Raw genomic sequence first — 17,293 nt, 5'->3', positions numbered from 1 at the left:
TGCTTTGCCCTCACTCGCACACATCCTGAAAAACTTTCCAGGAGGTCACTCATCCTTAGATTTCTCCAAGCCAAGCACGCTTAACTTTAGAGTTCTTAAGTTTAGGCTTCCAAAAAAGAAGGTGCACCTTGGTGATATGGATAGTATCATCTAACCTTTTAAGCCATACTTAACTAGAATCTCAGAACCGGGGTATTATAATCACCCTCATTTAAAGATACAGCGTCCTCGTTGTGTAACCACGAATCACACCACAGACAAATCCCAGAATCTTCCTCGCTAGGTGGTGCCCTGGGTGCTCCTGCCACAGGCTCACTCACGATCGCAAGGTCGCTCTGATACCATCTGTAACGCCCCGGCTCGGGCGGGCTCCACCCAGACCGAACCGGGAACGCCACCAGAATTGCCCATCGGGTTGGCGACTAGCTCCACAAACCACCGGGGGTCCTTTCAGTGTGCTTTGTCCTCACTCACACGCATCCTGGAAAACTTCCCAGGAGGTCACCCACAAATCCCAGAATCTTCCTCGCTAAGTGGTGCCCTGGGTGCTCCTGCCACAGGCTCACTCACGATCGCAGAGGCGCTCTGATACCATCTGTAACGCCCCGGCTCGGGCAGGCTCCACCCAGACCGAACCGAAAACGCCACCAGAATTGTCCATCGGGTTGGTGACTAGCTCCACAAACCACCGGGGGTCCTTTCAGCATGCTTTGTCCTCACTCGCACACACCCTGGAAAACTTCCAAGGAGGTCACCCATCCTCAGATTTCTTCAAGCTAAGCATGCTTAACTTTGGAGTTCTTAAGTTTGGGCTTCCGAAAAGGAAGGTGCTTCTTGGTGATATGGATAGTACCATCTAACCTTTTAAGTCATACTTAACCAGAATCTCAGAACCAGGGTATTATAGTATTTGACTTGTCATTCTTTAATTTTGGGCACTCGTTCTTATAGTGACCCTTCTTGTTACATCTGAAATAGGTCACGTTTCTTAGTTCAGTTGTGGAGTTGATCTTTTGCAGGTCTTTTCTGCTGAAGTTCTTCTTTCTCCTGGTGAACATCTTTCTTACCAAGTTCACAAAGTACTCTTCATCTTCTGAATCTTGGCCAGACTCATCTTCAGGTTCAGGCTTGGTCTTTGTCTTTTTCTTGGAGGAACCTACAAACAAAGCGATACCTTTCTCGGTTCTGCCGTTAGTTTGCTCGTGTAGCTCAAGTTCACAAAATAGTTCATCTAACTTTAACTTAGAAAGGTTCTTCGAAATCTTGTAGGCATCCACGATGGATGCCCACAATGCATTTCGAGGAAACGTGTTTAGAGCGTACTTGATTAAATCACGGCTCTCCATTTGGTGTCTGATAGCGTAAAATCCGTTGAGGATGTCTTTGATCTTCGCATGGAGCTGACTTGCCGTTTCTTCTTCCTATATTTTAATATTAAATAATTTATTTAAAAGAATGTCTCGTTTGGTTACCTTGGCGTCGCTGGTTCCCTCGTGTAGTTCAACGAGCTTGTCTTATAGTTCTTTTGCGTTTTGGTGTGGCCCCACTCGGTTCAGTTTTTCCTTCGTCACATTGCAGTGTGTTGAGCACTTTGAAGTCCGTCTGGGATTTCTTTTTCATGTCCAAATTCCACTATTCCGGGTTCGATAGGCGCCTTGTAGCCACGAGTGACGCTGAACCACTAGTCAAACTCGGTCTTTAAGTATACCTCCATTCGTTTCTTCCAGTAGAGGAAGTCGTCACCATTGAACAGAGGGGGACGAACTATGCTGAAACCTTCAAGTTAAGACATTGATCTTGCACACAAGAAAACAAGGAAAAAAATCCCAAGACTTGGTCTTCGATTAGTAGTGCGAGATTAAATAAAAAATCTAAAACTAAATTGGTGTTGCCCCAATTCAGCTTAATTGCTACAAAAAAAATATTTCCAAAAAGGTAATGATACCAGTTTGGATTATATCGTAAAACTTAAAATCAAAAAGAAAGGAAAAAGAATTTCATCCCCTTTGTCTGATTGGTGGTTACACCAAATCAGAGCGGTACCTACTCTGATACCACTTGTTGGATCGTAGAAGTCGCTAGAGGAGGGATGAATAGCGATCGTAAATTCGTTACCAGTATGCAACAGAAAATAAAAATCACAACACTAACACGAACCAATTTTACTTGGTTCGGAGTCTTCGTCGACTCTTACTCCAAGGCCCGCACTCGTCGAGTGCTTTCGTTAAGCAATTCACTAGCAGTTCGAAAAGTGTTTACAAATGAAAGTACAAGAACTCGTTTAAAAAGAAAATATACCGACAACAATTAAAAATAACTTGAGCCACAAGTTGTCGGAGAAGCGTCGTCGTGTTGCAGGAGCAGAGCGCAATAGAGCAATCGTAGGAAGTAGTTGTATCCTCAACTCTAGAAGTAGGCTCCTTATATAGGAGTGCTCCAAGTGTCTGGATCCCTTCTAGGTGCCCAAACCGTGACATCGGCTCGGCCAATCAACGCGCTCCACGTTGTGACGAGATAAGTTTTTACCTTCCGAGCGTCCAGACCAACTCCGGGCGCCCAAATCCCTTCCGGGCACCCAAACCATCATTTTCCAGAAATTCCTTTTCATGCACAGAAAATATTAGTCCGAGGCAAAATAAAAGTTATACTACCTTACAAAGCAAAAGTTAGTACAAATATAATAAAACAGAGTAATAATTAGATTCCATCTCATCGACACCGAAATCTAGTCACGATCTCAACTCTGATTCCTGAAATGATTCTAATTGGATCGATGTCTACTATTCCCTCGAACGGGGAACACGCCCTCACAAAGTCACTCTCCTCAAATGACTTACCTTAATTTACTTGTCAGACGTTCGGTCAACCCGTCGACCTGTCTGGACTTCGTGTCAGCTATCCGGTCAGCCCGTCGACCTAGCTAGACTTCGTGCCAAATATCCTGTCAGCCCGTCGATTTGTCTAGACTTCATACCAGCTATCAGGTCGGCCCATCGACCAAGTTGGACTTTGTGCCAGCTATCAGGTCGGCCCGTCAACCAAGTTGAACTTCGTGTCAGCTATCCGGTCGGCCCGTCGACCTAGCTAGACTTCTCCTGCGCACTTAGTCAAAATGTTATATCATAACGAAACTAACTTAACCTACTTTCTTATTCATCAAAACCTGAGTTAGACCGTTAGTGCTAACCGCAACAACAGATACCACTTGTTGGATCATGAGCATATGAGAGAGAGGTGGATCACATGTATTTTGAAAATAAAGTAATTTTAAATTTTAAAATAAAATTACAGTGGAAAGATTAAACTACAAGAAAAACTCAGTTAATTTATTTGGTTTGGAGCCTTCAGCGACTTCTACTATAAGACCCAAGTTCCGCGGATCTATCGATGGGTAGTCTACTAAATATCTTTTTCGGAACTACCGAAAGAGGTAATCGAATACAAAAGATAGGGACGATGTAATAACCTATACTTTCCTTTTAAAGTGGTAGTATGAAAAATGCAGCATAATTAAAAGTAACCAACAATTTAGAGCACTCTCGTGTGTTGTTGTCGGTCTGTCGGAGATGATTGAATGACTTGGAAAAGTAGCTCAGTGATGTGTAACCAACAATTTAGAGTATATACTTCTTTGAAGCAGTACCAGAAAGCCAGAGCAGTCAGAACTTCAAACGGGTGCGCAATAGATCATAGAAGTGTAACAACCCACCCTTCTTACTTCTACTCTCTAAGGGCGAATGTTACCTAACTACAACTCTCTATCTAGTGTTACTGACGCTATTATTAGAGTCAGTTAGATTTATCACGGTTCAGAGGAATTCCTACAGAAAAATTTCGACAGAGTCTCCCCTGTACCGGTGACCAAATCTATAATACACAAGATATATACGCAGCCACATGCGGCTAGAACACATTTTATTCACAACCACGCAGTAATAAATTCATACTATAACCAAAAGACTAGACTAGCAACAAGAACTAAACACAACTCCCAGAATAGGACATAAATAAGCTACAATACGAATCAAACTCAATCACAATCACATAAACTTCATAACAGTATTTAAAGAAAAGAACTAAAGCATAAACTCTAATCATTAGGTCCTGCAAGTTTGCTAGCACTCTCTGGATCTCTCCATAGTCCAATCACCACACACATTCATCATCACCACCACCCTGTTGCCTCCCTTCATATCTTAGCTTTTCCTTTATCTGCAGTAAGAGGAAAGAAAATAGATCTATAAGCGAAACGCTTAGTAAGTACTAATCTATCTCACAAAAACTCGAAGTGCATAAAAAGAATGCAACAATACTAAAACTGGAATGCTAAAAGCAAATCTGCATGTACTCATGGTATACAGAAATAAAACTGAATACTAAACATGCTCACTAACTGACAGGAAAGTAATGAAACTACTACTGTAGGCTTAGAATTAAAGAACTAAACTTTTATTGATTCTAAGCATAAACTTGTTTCATTTTCTTATATCTTTATACCAGAAATTAATCTTTTAATTTCTCTTTCACTTTCTTCTTTTTTTTCTTCTTACTTTTCTTATACTAGAAATTAATCTTTTAATTTCTCTTTTACTTTCTTCTTCTTTCCTTCTTTCTTTTCTTCTTCTTCTTTGGGCCCAGGCTAGTACCATCTTTGTTTTGCGCGCTCTCTAATAGTGACTGGGGTAGCGAGCCTCCAGGCCTATGAGGATAAAGACCTCGGTCTTACCAGGGCCAAGACCTCGGAATTGGTCACCTGGATTTGTTTAACGACAACCTCGGAAGTCGGGTACTAGCCTCTTACTTTAATTTACTTGTTATCTCTTTTTTAACTAGACTTTAGTCTTTTTCTTTACTCACACTTCTCATAATCCTTTATTAGAGTTTATTAGAATCTTGTAGATATATCTAACAAGTGTAGGATTACAAATAACCAAGCATGCTATATGAAAATACACAAGGGAAACAGATCTGAACTCTCTAAGCATGTTATTAAACAAAGCAAAGGAAAGCAACTTTGAACTTACTAATCATGCTATAAAATAGAGCAAAAGAGAGCTAATTCGGACTTTCTAAACATGCTATAAAATAGAGCAAAAGAAAGCTAACTTGGACTTTCTAAACATGCTGTAAAATAGAGCAAAAGAAAGCTAACTTGGACTTTCTAAACATGCTGTAAAATAGAGCAAAAGAAAGCTAATTCAAACTTTCTAAACATGCTGTAAAATAGAGCGAAAGAAAGCTAATTCAAATTTTCTAAACATGCTGTAAAATAGAGCAAAGGAAAGCTAACTTGGACCTTCTAAACATGCTGTGATAAGAGCAAAAGAAGCAAATCTAATCTTACTAATCATGCTACAAAATAGAGCAGAAGAGAACTAATTTGAACTATCTAAACATGCTGTGATAAAAGCAAAAGAAGCAAATCTAATCTTACTAATCATACATCACGTATGTAAATATAGCATGCATTTCTAATTTTAAAGCATGTTGTATTACCAAAGCACCCTAAGGCAACTCAATGATATTGCTAACACTTACAACTAACATTTTTAATTTGTACTAAAGGAACGAATCAACATAATAATAGTACTAACATTCTCATAAACCCCTAAACAGATTAAATGGGGCATTTTACCATTCCATCTACCTACAAATTCTAAGGTTTCATAGCACAACCATGCTCCTTAGGCTATGCTGCAAGGAATAAAACAACTTAAACATGCTGTGATAGCAAAACTAAGCATACTGTGAAGTTCGAGCTATGAAAGTGAAACAAATTCAACTACTGCTCATGCTTAAATCTATAGCAAAGAAATAACAATAAAATTCAATACTGCTCAGGCTTAAATCCGAGAATGGCGTCTCAACAAGCAAGGAAGAAAACCCTAGCATATTCTTCTACTCGGCACAACAAGATCCGGAAGCAAGGAAACGAAACCTGAAAATTCGGAGCAACTCCTACCACAGGTGAGTAGTACTTACCTCGTTCTTGCGCTTACAACCGAGAAGAAGAAAGGGGAAGACTTTTAGGGCTCGGCGGCTTGCAAAATTTTGGCTTCCTCTTGTACCCGCGAGCTCCTCTCCGTCGGGATAACCACCCACGGTGAAGGATGACTGGAATAAGGCTTCGCCGGCGCCGGAGACCCAAGACCTAGCTTCCTCTTGGTTTCTGCCGAGAGACAAGGTGCCGTCGCGAGGGAGAAGGAGAAGAAAGATTTCGGGAGAAAATGTTGGGTTTTTGGAAAATCCAAAACCTAATTCCCTTTTATATATAAGGGTTTTATTCCAAACTATACTATATCCTTAATTCTATCTATATAAGGTTAACAGAAATCTCCTAGCTTAGTTGGTCAGGCCGGTTTTGGCTTGGGTCAGTCTGACCCGAGGTCCCGGGTTCAAGCCTCGCTTCCAACGCTTTTTGCCTAAACTTCTTTGGTTTTGTAAAAATGCTAAACGACCTCCAAAAATTACGCAAAAATACTCTAAAAATTTCTAAAAATCTCTAGAATATTTTAAAAGCATTTTCAAATATCTTTATGGACATTTGAAACTCAGAATAGGGAAAATTGGGTCGTTACAAGAAGTGATGTGTAAAAAGCCTTGGTCAAGATGTTCTTTCATTGAGCATGGAAGGTGCCTTCTATAACATTGAAGGTGCCTTCAATGCGTAAAATTTGATCCCCAATAGTTCGACTCATATTGTCGACGAAGTCTGATTTTATCTGATGGAAGGTGTCTTCCAAGCCTTCGAAGGCGCCTTCCATGAACAATACTTAAGGCGCCTTCCGTCTCTTCAAAGACATCTCGGGTACTGTTCACTCGAGACACTTTGTACTCTATTTGCTCTGTAAAATTCATTAGTCCAACACTAAAACATCTAACGTGTAAAACAAAATTAGCACAAATATAATAAGTAGTAATAATTAGTTCATGTCCTTTCGGGACCAGGAACTAGTCAAGGTCTTAGTTTAGGAATCCAAAATGGACCTAAATTGGACCGATGCCTACTGTCCCATCAACTAGGGCGCGTCCTCATTAAGTCATTCTCCTCCAGTGACTTACCTTCACTTACTAACTTGTAGTCTCTCGACCCACTAGGTCTTCTTGTCAGATATCAGGTTCGTAGATCCAATTGAGCTTCGGGCAGCTGTCAAGCCCCATGGACCAAGTCAGACTTCCTGCCAGATATTAGGTAGGCCCTTTGATCTATCTGTACTTCACATCAACTATCGGGTCCTCAGATCTAGTTAGTGTGTCATTCCAGTGTTAGATTCTCTAGATCCGTCAATCTCTGCATGCTTGGTAAATATATTATTTCACAATAACACTTAACTTAACTCACTTATTATTCATCAAAATATGAATTAGAACAATAATATGTATGTCATAGCAGGTAGCGCCCTTGATCATGTTCTACCGAGGGAGGGAGGGAAGATTTGCAATAGGAGGCAGATCGAGATCAGAGGAGCTAACCAGGCCACCATGTCCCTTCAAACCAAGTTTAGGAAATTTAAAGGAAAAAAGACGAAGACCAAATCCAAGAGCAGCCACCACCGTTCTAGCCGCCGCCGGCGGTTGCTTCGCCATCTTCCTCGTCATCGTCCTTGCAAGCCATATCTCAAGCGCTAGCGACCACCACCCACCTCGCCAATCTCCTGCTCATCGGCACTCTGCTCATCTTCCAGCTCCTCGTGTCGGTTCTCACCAACAACAGCAGCTTCTTGTGTCGGGCTCCTGCTCCTCCTTGTCGCTTCCTGCTTCCTCGCTAGCTTCACCTACAACTTCCTCCTCGCTGCTCCTCTTGATTTGCCACCTCATCCGAAAGAGGGAGGACGAAGACGGCCAAACGAAGAGTAAATTTGAAAAAAAAAACATTTGTTAACCTTGAAATCATGAAAAAAACTACACTTAAAAGGTTTTTTTGATTTCAGATGGTATTACCATATTGCTGATGTGAAGAGTATTATTTATTATCTAAATCAAATAAAAAATTTATTGACAACCTATTAAAGTTATCAATGATAACTCCCAATTAAATACTCCTTATTAAACCTTAAACTCAAAAAAAAAAAAAAAAAATTGATATGTAGTGTGCAACATAATAGGGATCTGTGCGCTCCATACGCCAGAGCCGGTCCTAGATGGTAAGGTGGGGCCGGCGCCCAGGCCCCACCTCCGGAGGGGTCCACTTTTTTATGTAAATACTAATAAGGATGTGGTCAGTGAAAAAAAAATTAAATAAAAAGATAGGGTCACTTTTGTTTTTATAATTTTTATATTTTTTAAAAAATAAATGTTAATGAAAGAATTACCGTTTTCAAAAAAAAAAAATTAAATTATACACGATCTAAATATAAATTTTTAAAAAAAGTGTTCAATAAAAAAAAGTTGAATATGATCTTTTTTCTATTTCATCTTCCTAAACCATAAAATTTTTAAATATAAATTTAATTTATATTTTTAGTTAATAAAGTTATTTTTATAATATCAATTTTATTATTTTTTTATATAAATACAAATGATTTTTTTTTTACTGACCTTTTAAAATCTAGAGCTGACCCTACGATTAGCATGAGCGTCCAAGGATACACCAGATATCCCTCCTATATATATTTATATATTTTTTATAATCTAAATATATCTTTACCAACCTAATTAATCCCGGAAGTAGACTGAATTCGAAAGTGCGCAGGATAATTCATTTAACAGCGGAACTTTATAGTCGAAAATCTAAGGTAAAATTTGTCCAAACTCTAGTTGAATTTCAAACAGCAATACTCAATCCACCAAACATTTTACGGCAGAGGCATCATACCCGTCAGATTTATACCTTTAATAATCTATTCTTTGCGTTTACTCCACAACTTCTAGTAACTATTAAATGATTGATTATTCTGTATGAACCTTCCTTTATATTTGTGGAGTAGTGGTTCCTTAGTGTTTTTTTTTTTATTAAATTGTTGATTATCAATTATATTATTATAATTATTTCTATTATTAAGAAAACAACGGTCAACTAAATAAATACGATATCGATCAAATCGGACGGATTTGGAAACAATTCCTTAATATATTTTTGGATGGATGTAACATCAAACGGCTCTAAACAAGCCTGGGAGTAAACTCACTTTTTTAAAAGGCGAGGCAGCGTCGGCGGCCGCTGCTGCTGCTTCAGATCGCAGGGGAGAGGAGGAGGCGGAGCCGCGGAGGCGACTCCAGTCGCTAGTTCTCGCCGCCGGTTCCCTAGAACCTCTTCTTCGGTGCGTTCGGCTAAGCTCTTCTTTCAATTGAAAGCTGCATTAGGAGGAAAATGTATTTGATTATTTTCTATTTGGGTGCCTGCAAATGCCTGCTCTATATGCTCCCCGGCTGCGCCATTTATGTCAAATGCCTCTTGTTGTTCTTGTGCGATAGCTTCCATCAGCTGGCAGTCCAGATCTAACTGGCACAAAACCCTATCCAAACATTTTTTTTTTTCAAAAAACTTGTTTATATTCTTTAAGCCGGCATTTGTTCGAGCATAATGATCTCAGACTTTGATGATCTGAACCGAAAATGGAATCTGTGCAGTTCGACAGCCTTGATCTGTTGCCTCTCTCGCAGGATACTTCAACTTGAGCTGAGAGTGAATCATGATAGGGCAATATATTATTGTTTGTTCTGCGACCACTTGTTTTTATATGCATATATACATTTGTGGCTTGTTGCAATTGGTGTAGGAGTTAGAGGCCAGGAATGGGGTCAGTTAGCGGAGAGGAGCTGGCTCGGTGGGAGAAGATGGAGGCTACTGCTGGAGAAAGAGGTGGTGAGAAGGTGGAGAGGATTTTTGTTTCGGTGCGATTGAGGCCTCTGAGCAAGAAGGAGGTGGCGATGAATGATCCTTGTGATTGGGAGTGCATCAATGACACAACAATTATATTCAGGAACAATCTATCTGAGCGGTCAATTAGTCCCACAGCTTACACATTTGGTGAGATGAAAACGTTTCTTCTTTTATTCATTTATTTTAGATCTCATATATTTTCCAGGTGAACTTGATGTAGTTTTGTATTACACTGAAGTAGTATATGGGTATTCCCAAAGGCCACAAGCCTTGTAGATTTTCAATTGTGAAAAGTCTTTAGTTATGCAACATGATCTCCCAATTTCAATTACTAATGCATTACTTTTTTTGGCTACGTAATTTCTCAAACTTGTGAGAATCCGAATCCGTATAGTATATTGGGTACAAGTCATGCCTTTTTTTTCTTTTCAGAGGACACCCTTTTTGCTGGAACAGTCAATAATAAAGTACTTTTATATTAACTTCCATTTCCACCTTATACTTCTTGCTAATAGACAGAGTATTTCGAAGTGCTTGCACCACCAAACAAGTGTATGAGGAAGGGGCTAAAGAAGTTGCTCTTTCTGTAGTTAGTGGGATTAATGGTAAGTATACAGTTGTATCATTCTGTTTTCCCACATATGCTAAAGCATATTTAAAATAAGTGCATGTAATCCTTTCCAGCTACTATTTTTGCTTATGGTCAAACAAGCAGTGGAAAAACATACACAATGACTGGCATAACTGAGTGCACTGCACTAGATATATATGAATATATACATAAGGTAATACCAATTTTGCTATGATTCAACTGATATTCTAGTTGAATTCCTCTACTGTGCAAAAAGTAGCCCTTCATATTTTGTTTGAATTTTGCAGCATAATGAGAGAGCATTTGTGCTGAAGTTTTCAGCTATAGAGATTTACAATGAGGCTGTTAAAGATCTACTAAGTACAGATTCTTATCCCCTTAGGCTTTTAGATGATCCAGAGGTGAAATTTTGTATCTGTATATTTTGTTTCACTTTTGATAGACTTGAAAGTGAAAAGAAAATGTTTTTAGCAGAAAGGAACAGTAATTGAGAAACTTACAGAGGAAATATTAAAGGACTGGAACCACCTTAAAGCACTAATTTCTGTGTGTGAAGGTAATCAATATAAAGTTTGTTAAGGATATTCTTATTAGATGTACTTAACTCTTCAAGATTCATTTTTCTTTAGCTCAGAGAAAGATAGGGGAAACCTCTCTAAATGAAACAAGCTCCAGATCTCATCAAATTCTCCGACTGGTCTGTTTTCTTATTCTATAATTATGTTAAACGGAATCACTTTCTGGTTTGGAAGGTCATATTGTATTTCCTGTGATGCATTATCACTGCAGACTATTGAAAGTTGTGCACAGGAGTTTTTGGGAAAACACAACTCGGCCATGCTTGTAGCTAGTGTGGTAGGCTGATATTTTTTATTTCTGTTTATATTGTTATTGTTATGTGTGTTAAAGGGAGATTCGTGGTAAGTTTTATCTATTTGTTGCATGCAGAATTTTGTTGATCTAGCTGGAAGTGAACGTGCATCTCAGGCACTATCAGTTGGTACCAGGCTTAAAGAGGGTTGCCACATAAATCGAAGCTTGCTGACACTTGGATCTGTTATCCGCAAATTGAGGTTGTCTGACCTTCTCTTTTCAGCCTTTTCCTTGCTTTGTACTTTTGTGTGTGCCTATTCATCGAAGCTATCTTTTTTGAATTGCTTGAGATTTATCATGTTAATTTGTATGCCTTTTTGTGCTTATTGACTCACTTTTCATGTATTTTCTGAGCTGATGAGAAAAAATAGTTTTCCTTTATTGATATTGTCTGTTCTAATAGGGAGCAGATCTCTGTTAGATAGATTAATGTGGAAAACGGTTGCCTTATAACAATTACTAATTATGGAATCTTTTTTCTTTCATGCATTTTCTACTACTTACAAGTTATCACCTGAAATTAGGTTATTGAAAAACACATTTTTATCTTTTTCCCCGGGCATTTTAGTACTACCAATTTTGTTAAACTATTTCTTGATTGTGAACCTATTTGCTAGGAATCTGCTCTCAAACAGAACTATTATAAACATATGGATCCAAACCCAAAAGATTATACAGATCAATGATTTCAAGGTCTAACCTCATTTATTTGGCACTACCATTTAGCAATATCTATCTGTAGTATTAAAAGATTATCTCTGTTACATTGCAGTGACAAATGATCCAATGATGGCCAAAGAACTAGATAAAATCAATTGACAATATAACAAAACTAAGTTTGTATCCTCCTGACCACTACATGCACTACACCTTAGTTACTCCTACTTATTAGCTGTGATAACAATTATCAGTAGCCTGGCTTGTTAGGCTTTGCAAATTTTTTAGCTGCAAAATAATGTTTGTATCATCTACTATACTAAGGTATAGAGATGGCTGCACCTAAGCACCTTAGTTAATATGTATAGCTTTCTTTTTGTGTTACCAGCATGTTTGACTTGTGACGAAACCTAAATTTCGTTCATAGATTTAGTATCTATTGATTTTTTTTTGTGAATGGACAAAATCTGATATATCTAGGATTCTTCTAGGCTTAAGTTATTATTAATGGTGAGGTGACAGAGGAATTATGGAGGTGAAGGTATTTTCTTAAGAGGGGCCCTCCATATAAATCCTTATGGAGGAGGGACCTTGTACAGTCATTGGATCTGGTGCAAATCGATTAAGCTGTCAAATTCAGTTTAAATTATAGTGGCTGAGACTGATCCAGACCAATCTGACAGCTGTACAGAAGGGGCCCTCCATAGAAAACACATTTGAATCATGGTGGTGAAATAGTTGCAGCACCCCTGAAAATGCTACATGGTAGTAAAAGAGGCATCTGTGACTAAATAGGTGTATACTAGTCAAAATAGACAATACATTTGCTCGACCATATCATAGAATAGTTAGATAAATCGATGTCATAATATGCCTTGTCCTAGTTTATAATGATTGGTCTCTAGTTCACTAAAGACAAAAATATCCTTTTGTTGGGTTCGTGGTACAGAATCTCATGTGACAAAAGGTCTATACTCTCATATGCAAACATTGGAAGGGATAAAATAGTATGAAATGAGCAAACATCCAAACAAGTAGGTAGGAATTATGGAGTTGCATGTGGAAAAAACATAACTCCACTGTGGATGAGAGGATAGACAGCAATTTTTTTTCCTGGATTATGGAGTTGCATGTTTCCTTTCTAAACTATCCAGCAAATTTTCTGGACCTTGGAATCCAAAGTAACTGAACTATTATGATCTATTCATTTCAAGTAATACAATAGACTATAAAGAGATTGGTTGGAGCTAAAAGTGTTGAACAAAGCTCCTTTATGACCTGGTTGGTTTATTCAGTGGACCAGGAGATGTGTCATATTGATGCAGACATGCAGTGGAACAAAAATTAGCAGTCAGTCTTTCCCACTAGTAGATTTATGTGGATAGCAAGAACCATAGTGAATCAGATCAGTGAAATTACAATTATTTCAAGCATTCTCTTCCTTATTCAAAAATAAAGATAAATAATCCAAAAGGCACAAGTCAACAGCCATGTGACAATAATTTTGGTGTTCAATAACTTTGTATTTTTGTGCATTATCATTATTCTCAAAGTGCATGTAGATGATGTATATGATTCTTTGGGTATACTAAAATATGTTGGGATTGAAGGCACCACTACTTGCATGGAAGCTGACAATCTGTTTTTGCACACTCAATGATTTCTAGAGGTTAAATGATCTATGATCCATAATTTGGTCATACCTAAATTATTTTCAGCACTTAGAAATAGTCTGGAGTTTTTTTCCTGTTAAGTTGATGATGTAAGGTGATTTGAAGATTGACAATTCTTCTTTTATTAATTTATAATTGTTCATACCACTGCAATTGGTTTGCACAGTAAGGGAAGAAATGGGCACATTCCATATCGAGATTCAAAGCTCACACGGATATTGCAACCATCATTGGGGGGTAATTCAAGAACTGCCATTATTTGCACAATGAGTCCTGCAAGAAGCCATATTGAGCAATCCAGAAACACTCTTTTATTTGCTAGTTGTGCGAAAGAGGTTGCTACCAGTGCACAAGTGAATATAGTTATGTCAGATAAGGCATTAGTTAAACATTTGCAAAAAGAACTTGCAAGATTGGAGAGTGAAATGAAATATTCAGGAATAGCTCCAAGTGTTGAAACATTGCTGAGGGAGAAGGATCTTCATATTAAAAAGGCAAGAAATGGTCTTCTTTTCACTTGACCTAAAAATTCACTGTTCTTGCATCTATACTTTTTATACTTCACTATATCTCATATCTGTAATTCTTATTCGGCATAAGAGTAAGTCACTATATTCTCTCTGAACTGCTTAGAATCAGTTGCATGGATGTTTTTTTCCTTCCATGGAACCCCATAGAGATTATATTAGTCAATCTTAGATGAATAATATATAAAATATGGTCGCAGTCACTTTTGCCTAATTTATCAATCATGAACAGGTGGACTGGAAATGGTACCATTTTGTAACTTTCTATTGACTTGTGAACAAACCATCTATATTTCAATTTGGTATTACGTAGTAGAATAATTATGATATTCTCAGTTCTCTACAAGTTTAGAAATCAACTGACATTATAATCCATATTTTATAGCTGGAGTGTGAGATAAAGAAATTGATCCAGCAACGCGATATAGCCCAGTTTCGCATGGTAGACTTGCTGCAAATTATCCAAAAGGATCCTTCAAAAAAATGGGTAACTATATTCTTATATCTGAAAATTGAAACTTAAAACTACGTTCTAGATTTATTTTTGGTTTTTCTTCCAGGAGTCAAGCCAAACCCCAGCAGTCAATGAAACATATGCGTGTGATGATTTAATTTCAACATCTGAGCTTTCTGATAATCTCAGTATTGATTCTGCCTCGTTGAAATGTGTAAATTCACAAAATCAGTATAACCAAACAGGAACCCATGTAACATCATCACTAAGACACACAGTTAAAAATCTTGACTTCATTGAGTCACCCAAGAGTCAAGGTGATGAAGAATTTGAGGAACTTTGTCAGGATGTCCACTGCATTGAAGTGAATGGTGAACTTGTGCACCAAGAATCAGAGTCCATGTTGGCAGAAGGAAGCAACAGTCTCCAACGAATTAATATCAGAACTCCTGAGCATGAAGATTTTAATCATAAGCCTGAAGGACAACGAGATCAGGGATTAACAAATGATGATCCTGTCACATTAGAGCAGCATCTTCAGAATGTAAAGAAGACACTTATCAACCTTGTGAAAGCATATCCAGATGGATCCTCTCCGTGTTCAACACGGCAAGAACAAAGCTTTAGAGGTGTTCCATTAAGTAGAAGTAAAAGTTGTAGATCAACAGTGATGAGCTCTTCAATTTGGCTCCAAGAAGCTAATACACCACCTGATATATCTCTGAAAGAATTCCCTGGAAGACCTCAGGGATTACAAAAGAAATGGCTTGCGTTGGACGTTGGAGATAATACCAAAAACCTGTCAGCAACAGTATCTCAAATTTCCATAGATACAGCACGTTTTAGTTCACAGAAACTGAACTCAGAAGATGCTTCCAGTGTCAAGGCAGACAGATTGGCGGTTGGCCATACACAAGTCAATGAAATGAATGAAGTTTATTTTCGAAAAGATTCCAATGATCAGGTATGCTATCCATACTGAATAAGTATCTAATCTTATTCTTTCTCGCCGCTGATTTTGTCTATCAACAAAACAGTCCTCCATAGAATACGTCACTCAGACCATTGCCGTTATGCATCAACTAATACGCTAGGTAATAAAATAGCATACTGTGTTACGGATGAATTAATATCAATTTTATAATATGATATTGTAAATACAACACAATTATTATTTTGCTATTATTTGTTGTTTTATTGGTTTTTTAGTATGATACTATTAATAGGATCTTAATACTATTAAATATAAGGAAATATTAATTTAATAGTACTAACACTTAGTTTTATATTAGATTATATCATAATTTGTTAATATTCTACTCTTTTAATAACGTAATATCATAATTAATAATTGTAATATTTAAGCTTTGCCGTGTTCTTGTACCCGCACCTAAAATTCAGACTTTTTTGTCGTGTGCTTGTGTCCTCACTTCTAAGGAAGGTTTGTCAGATGTTCAGATTTGTATAGATGCTCGTACCCTTGTCTGAGTAATATTGGGTCAGATTTTTCCTTGATGGTTATCATATAATTTTCTCATGAATTTCCTTTTACATCAAATTTTCACTTCATACTGTTTTTTTTTTTGTTTTGTTTTTGTTTTGACGCTAAAGGAACTTAAATACGGATGCTGTTAATATTGAAATATTCATAAATAGCCATGCATTTGAACTTCAAGTTTAAACAATTGGTGGAGCAAGTATCCTTAATATTCTTCATTCCCATTAATATCTTGCTTGATGTCAGAAAACGAAAAGGAATGAGGTTCTAGATTTTGGAGCTGAGGACACGGGCAAGGCTCTCAATTTGGCACCGTCTTTAGATTCATTGCAATGCCCTTCTGAATGGCCCAGGGAATTTGAGAAGCACCAGCGAGAGATAATTGAGCTTTGGCATGAGTGTAATGTGTCCTTAGTTCATAGGACTTGCTTTTACATGCTATTCACAGGTGATCCAACAGACTCTATTTACATGGAAGTGGAATCAAGGAGATTATCCTTTTTAAAGAGCACTCTATCTCGGAAAAACATTGATAAAGCTTCATCATCTGGTCAAAGTTCCACTTCCCCACCAAGGTTACATTCGAAATGTTGCATTTTTCACTCGTTTCTGTGAAAACATAGCCCTGATTGTGATTGTTACTGAAGTAAGGTTCGATTCCACTTTGACAGCTTAAGGTTGCTTCGACGCGAAAGAGACATGCTTTGCAGGCAGATGCAAAAGAGTTTGTCTACTGCAGAAAGGGACAGCCTCTATGTCAAATGGGGAATTGCATTAGACTCAAAGCAGAGAAGAATGCAGCTTGCTTGGCGCCTATGGTCAGAACCCAAGGACCTCGAACATGTCAGGGCGAGTGCATCTGTTGTGGCAAGCATAATTGGACTTCTAGACCAAGGGCATGCCCTCAAAGAAATGTTTGGCCTTACATTCTCACCTCAAAAATCTAATCGAAGATTCAACAGTTGGAGAAATGGGCTGTCTTATCTAAAGTAAGCAGAATAATGTACTCCGGTTGCCAGTTTAGAGTTGAGTATCATTTGTTCCCTCCTCAATATACCTCAAATTTTCTTTTTCCTGATAGAGTTTGTAATAATGATTGAAGTTTGAACCAAATTTCAATATGAAGTGTTCAACTCTTATAAGCGAAACCTTGAGATAGATACATGTAAATCAACATCAACAAATTGAATAAAACT

The 17,293-nt window shown here is 37.9% G+C and overlaps 1 protein-coding gene across 2 annotated transcripts; it reads left to right on the top strand.

Annotated features, from left to right (window-relative positions):
* The first annotated feature begins 9,104 nt into the window (after nucleotides 1-9,104).
* LOC122036777 (kinesin-like protein KIN-7C) lies at nucleotides 9,105-17,260 on the top strand. 2 transcript variants are annotated; one of them, XM_042596186.1, is made up of 14 exons: nucleotides 9,105-9,260; nucleotides 9,720-9,970; nucleotides 10,339-10,428; nucleotides 10,508-10,608; nucleotides 10,703-10,816; nucleotides 10,890-10,971; nucleotides 11,045-11,112; nucleotides 11,205-11,270; nucleotides 11,364-11,488; nucleotides 13,785-14,112; nucleotides 14,531-14,632; nucleotides 14,706-15,563; nucleotides 16,344-16,672; nucleotides 16,769-17,260. In XM_042596186.1, exons 2-14 carry the CDS (start codon nucleotides 9,736-9,738, stop codon nucleotides 17,088-17,090), a joined length of 2,820 nt encoding a protein of 939 aa, XP_042452120.1. In that variant the 5' UTR covers nucleotides 9,105-9,260; nucleotides 9,720-9,735; the 3' UTR covers nucleotides 17,091-17,260. The 2 variants fall into 2 exon arrangements, with proteins under 2 accessions (XP_042452120.1, XP_042452129.1); XM_042596195.1 differs by having other exon boundaries at nucleotides 9,415-9,970.
* Nucleotides 17,261-17,293: the final 33 nt, after the last annotated feature.

This window comes from Zingiber officinale, chromosome 1A, assembly GCF_018446385.1.
Source record: "Zingiber officinale cultivar Zhangliang chromosome 1A, Zo_v1.1, whole genome shotgun sequence".
In the NCBI taxonomy this organism is placed as follows: Eukaryota; Viridiplantae; Streptophyta; class Magnoliopsida; order Zingiberales; family Zingiberaceae; genus Zingiber; species Zingiber officinale.
The sequence above is the reverse complement of the archived record's forward strand: the minus strand, read 5'-3'. Positions and strand labels throughout refer to the sequence as shown.